At 36.0% G+C, this 5859-nt stretch overlaps 1 protein-coding gene across 1 annotated transcript; it reads left to right on the forward strand.

The window, feature by feature from the left end:
• Positions 1 to 193: 193 nt before the first annotated feature.
• mmgt1 (membrane magnesium transporter 1) lies at positions 194 to 4690 on the forward strand. Its single transcript, XM_084134112.1, has 4 exons — positions 194 to 350; positions 2868 to 2920; positions 3011 to 3114; positions 3215 to 4690. The coding sequence occupies exons 1-4, from the start codon at positions 272 to 274 to the stop codon at positions 3369 to 3371; spliced, it is 393 nt and encodes a 130-aa protein (XP_083990238.1). The 5' UTR covers positions 194 to 271; the 3' UTR covers positions 3372 to 4690.
• The last annotated feature ends 1169 nt before the right edge of the window (positions 4691 to 5859 follow it).

Here is a 5859-nt window from a genome sequence, read left to right on the forward strand (position 1 = left end):
GTGGGGTTTTATTCAGTTATATTTTATTTTTTTACTGTAGAGACTTTTGAGTTACTTTTGAATGTTGAGTTTAGAGTTTGTGCTTTTATATTGTACATAGTTAATTCTGTAATTATTTTGTTCTGTTCGCCTACATTCGCTACGTATGTCTCTTTAAATGCACGTTTAAAGTGGCAGAGGGCAACCGGAAGTGCGGCGGTGATGACGCAGCGCTCATTGAGGAGTGCTTCACGCGCACAGCATTGGCTCGATCGGTTGTTCTCGAGTTAAAATGGCTTCGTCCTTTTGGAAAGGTGTTGTTGGTGTGGGCCTTTTCGCCTTGGCACACGCAGCTTTTTCAGCGGCACAGCGTAAGTATTGTTCTTCCAGAAACGAGAGTGAATTGGACAGACATGTAGTTGTTTTCAGTAAGCGGTAACGTTAGCTGATTGTGGTCCGGCGGTGAGTGCGGCCTCTCTGCAGAGCTCAGTGTGCATGACAGCTTCAGCAGGACTCAAACCCGACAGAGATTCCTGTGTAGAGAGCATTTTAGAGAGTGTGGGAACACGTATATTATGTCCAAAAATGCTGTCTTGGTCGGCAGCTCACTAGGTTTTGACAGCCAACATTTATAATAGCACAATACACGGGAAGAAGTTATTTTCTACCATAAATTACTTATCCTGCAGTCTGACTGAGACTTGTGCAAGATCAGTGTTTGTGCGGTGCGTGTTGAGTTTTATCGGGGTGTTTATATAACGCAGTATGATTGGTATTTCAGAAGTAACGTTAGTCATCTTTACTATGTAAACTTACATTATTCAGACCTTCCCTAAAGGCAATGTTTTGATTAACCTTCACGAAGTAAATGAAAAATAACTCGCAACCAGAATTTGTTTCCTTTCCAAATAATGGCATTTCACCTGCTATTTCTGCATCAGTGATGTCAGAATCTCTCGTTTGAGTCGGATCTTTTCATTGAATTCGTTCACGATTCACATTGAGCGATTCTATAACATGTTCAACTGAATTGTTCCGACAGCTTTCGACTCATTGAACCGAGAACCGTCTCATTCTAGCATCTCCGACTCGTGAGCCGACAATAGACGAATAAACCTTTATTTAAAAAATAATTAAATAAAAACCTTTATTAAACCTCTTCAAATAACAAACCGATATTATCACTTCTAAACACAATAAGTTAAATCCAATCACCATATATGGAAAGATATCTTAATTAAACACACATGTATGTGTGTGTATATATGCCACATAAGTAAATAATATGGACGTATATTGAATATTGAATATTAATATTGACACGAAATATTGATCTGAGTTGAAATATTTCATTAGGTCTCTAAACGCAAAGCTTCCGTGGAGAGCAGTTGCAGAGCGGCAAGTTCAAACTAGACGGACATTTAAGAGATAACTTACGGTATACAGTCTTACCACTTATTACACAGTTTACAGTCATACCACTTATTACACAGTATTTCGCCACATAAATAATTATGGAGATAAGATATATTGATTTCCAATTAAACCGTTTTAAAACCGTACCTGTTTGTGTCTGAAACTCCATCCAAAAGTAACTCCATTTTGTAAGGTCATTTAGTAAAATTATTTTGATCAAAGTAAGTACAAACTTCTTTACACAGATGACAACGTTGTCAAAATGATCCCCATTCACACGGATCCTTGAAAATGACTAAAGCATGGTATTATTCATGCCAGGCCAGTAGTTGGCGATGTCACTTTGTAAAGAAACACTATGCACCTAGACTAAATGCATAATACGCATGCTGTCACCGTTTTCACAGATTCGCGTTTTTGTAGTTTACAAGGAGATGATAACGGTACCGTTTTCAAAAGTTTGCATTTTCTGTTGTCGTGTAAATGAACGTCCAAAACGCATATTAAGTTTTCCGTTATTAGCTGGAAATTGTGTCGCTTAAACTGCCACTAGTTATAACTGAGTTTTAGTTTGCGTGCTAATTTCACTGCATTTATGGCCAGCAAAGTAACATGTACCAATTCGAATAGTATTCTTATTTTTCGAAAAATTGAATATTTGACTATTCGTGCACACCCCTACTGGCTTTATGCAAATTTTTTACTAACCTACGTAGATAAGTTGCGGAAGTGAGACTGAAATGCTGACGACTGGTTTCGGCAGTTCAGAATTTATCCTTTCTTTTAGGAGACAATAACCTTGTTTGTTGTGCACTTTGATCTTTAAAAATTTGTGGATATTTTATACCCGGTTTCACAGACAAGACTTAAGCTTAGTCCCAGACTAATATATGTTTGAGCTGTTTTAACTGAAAGCAACTTGTACTGACATATCTTAAAATATGGCAGTGTCATTGTTTTGTCTCAATATGCACATCAGTAATGTTTAAGTTTATAAAAGCTACTTAAATATCCTAATTAAACTATGGCCTAATCCTGGCTTAATCTAAGCCCTGTCTGTGAAACCAGACCTTAAACTACTGCATGAAAGTAATATTTAAAAAAGCATAATAAGGGCACTTAATGTGACTGGGATGTTAGAGACCACAGGATGATAAAAAAATTATTATTATTTTTTACTGTTCGGAAGAACCGATTTGTGGAAACAGTTAGCGCTAGATACTTATTTTCTTCTTCTTTGCATTATATGCCAAGCATAGAGAATTATAAACTTGAACGAACATGCAAATGTGCCCTTTGCAAAAAAAAAATCCAGTTGTAAACTTAAATATAAGAACTTTTAATGTGCAAGAATGGTGGTATTGTGCTACTTCGGACTCTGTAACTCTGCAAAATTACTTGTTGTACCCCTTTGTTTAGAGGGAATGTCTTAATACCTCTCATACATCCTAAAAAGATTTTTCTTTTTCTAGACCGATCCTACATGCGACTGACAGAAAAAGAGAACGAAACATTACCTATAGATGTAAGTTGCAATCAAACACCAGACATTGATCATATTGAATCGCATGCATTTGTTTCCCTCAATACAGCTTCTCTTGTGTTGTGTTTTCAGATAGTGTTACAGACTTTGCTGTCGTTTGTGATCACGTGTTATGGCATAGTGCACATCTCAGGCGAGTTCAAAGACATGGATGCTTCTTCAGAGCTCAAAAACAAGTAAGCTCATAGAGTAATGCCTGGCTACATCAGAAATAGGCTGTTACTAATGAAACTTGCACCGAGCTCACTTATGTCTCTTTATTGTTTGCTCTAACAGGACATTTGACACATTGAGAAATCACCCGTCGTTCTACCTGTTCAATCACCGAGGCAGAGTACTCTTCTGCGCTCCGGAGCAGGAGCCCTCCACTCCAAGCCCCCAGGCCTTGCCCTCCAATCCCCTGCGGTTACGCAAACTGGAAAACTTTCATTGAGACTGGCCTTCTGTGGGCTGCCTTGTCCGGTTTCATTTCGTTTTTCTTTCTTAAATTTATTTTTTAGCTCCTCGGTTGGAAGGGAAAATAAGCATATTTTCCTGTCTTTATGTATATGTGAATATGCTGTACAAACACGCATCTCTTGTGGTTACTATTTGTCAATGGACTGTGCCAACTCCTTTTCCAGCTGATATGTTTGTAAATACTTGTTATTGCTTGGGAGTCTTAATTAAGTCTGTAGGTTACGGCTGTAGCCCTCCGGTTGGCTGCCGCGCACAGGGCACGAATCCTACAACGTACAATGTTGGTTTGCCATGTTTTTTGGCTAAACTGAACCCCCAACTGCAACAGGTTCTTCCCTGTACCCTTCTTAATTGAGGTCGATATTGTGGACCATAAATTGTTTTTGTGTTCAGAAGCAGTAGCTGTGATTGCTGAAATTCAAATTTGAACTTATTTAAATAATACTGAGAGTGATTGAAACTATTAAAACATGTCTGAGCAGGGCCACAATAGATGTAGAATAATAGCGATTCTAACAATACTGTGAACACTCAGTGGGAATGAATGGTAAACATTTTGGAGGGGGAGGGGGATTGGGGGAGGGGGATTGGGGGAGGGCAATGTTTTCTGATTTATTTCATGTTGAGACACAACTCCTTATTTTTACCTTAATAAATTCTAAAATTTTATTGATGAATTTGTAACTTGGATTAAAACCACTTATTTTTGCCCCTTAATTTTATAAGTCTGGTTTATCCTGAATGTGTATGAAACTAAAAGAGATAATACGATTAAGCATGTTCAAGATTGTTTTGCAATGTCAAGACCTGCTAACCGGCCAAAACGCTTTTGTCATGCTATAATGAATTTTATGCTTGGATCTGGAGCATTCAAGGACATATGTGGTTGTGGTAAATCAACCTGGTTATGCATTGTTTTCCATGCAAGTAAAGAATGGGCAGTTGGTCCAGAAACAGTCCAGTTTAAGCCTGTAATTATACTAATCCTTTACTAAGCCCCTTTTTTTTTGTTAGAGGAGACCTGCTAAGTACCTGCAATGGCAACCCACTTATCCCAACACTATTTAGTCTCTTCTGGTATTAATAGCTTATGTGACATTGATTTAAACACTGATAAAGACCATATTACCTTTTGTGAGATAATACTTGTGTTATTAGTACAACTTTAGAGTATTTCTACTGCTGTAGTTTTACTTTGACATCATAAATCAAATACTTAAGGCCCGTTCACACTAAGGACTATAACGATAAATATATAGTTCTAAAAATAGTTTTGATTATAAAAAATTATACCACACCACAGTCCACACCACAACTATAACGGCAGGCACAGAGAAACAATATCATTGGAATCATTTTCAGAAGGATATTTTTAAAATGATGAATGATAAAAACATTTATGTCCACCATTTCTACTGTTATTTGCTTGCTTCTCAGCTTGCTCATTTCCCCATCACAACAGAATGGTCTATTTTGGTATCATAATGGCAAAGTACCGAGTGCTAAGTTTTTATCAGCCTCATAGTGATGCTGTAACATTAAGCCCTGCAATGAATCAGGCATTGCAATACTAATAGTAATGATGCAAACAGTGACACCATAATAGACAATCAGGTCTATAAATGAGATGAGAGGTGCAGGTGTTGAAAGAGAAAAAATGATTCCAGCTACTTACAGGGTATGCTGGTATGCAAATGTCTTCATTTGGGCCTTAAGAGCAAAGTCTTTAATTCATAAAGTCATGGCATTAAATGTTGCACATACTGCAAAAAAACGACGTTCTTCCTCAGTATTTTGTCTTGTTTTCCAGTACAAATATCTAAACATTCTTAAATCCAAAAAACTTTGGAGAATCAAAATGAAGATATATATTCTTGATTTCTGAGAAATGAAGAAAAATAAATAAAATAACTGAGTTTACAATTAAAACAAAAGCAAATATGTCAGTGGGTTTTGAATTAAGCTTAAAATTAAGTTGATTTTTCTGAGCCCATTGGCAGATATTTTTTCCTTTTAATCATACTTCATTTTGATCAATTTCACAGAAAATAAGACATTTTATTTAATATCATTTTGCTTCTCAAGTAAATTAATCTTTTTAGATATTTGCACTGGAAAACAAGACAAAAATCCTTCTAGAGAAATCATTCTAAGATACTGATTTGCTGCTCAAGAACCATTTATTATTATTATTATTATCAATGTTAAAACAGTTTGAAAACCACTTAATATTTCTGTGGAAACCATGAAAAAAAAAAAAAATTACAACAAAAATAGAAAGTTCAAAAGAACAGCATCTATTAGAAATCATTTGTAACACTGTAAATATATTTTACTGTCACTTTTGATCAATTTAATGCATCCTTGCTGAATAAAAGTGTTAATTCTTTAAAGAAATAATCTTATTGACCCCAAACTTTTGAATGGTACTGAATATATGAAATTATACAATAATGCACACA

The sequence above is a fragment of the Abramis brama genome (genome assembly GCF_963993115.1).
Source record: "Abramis brama genome assembly, chromosome: 13".
Lineage (NCBI taxonomy): Eukaryota > Metazoa > Chordata > Actinopteri > Cypriniformes > Leuciscidae > Abramis > Abramis brama.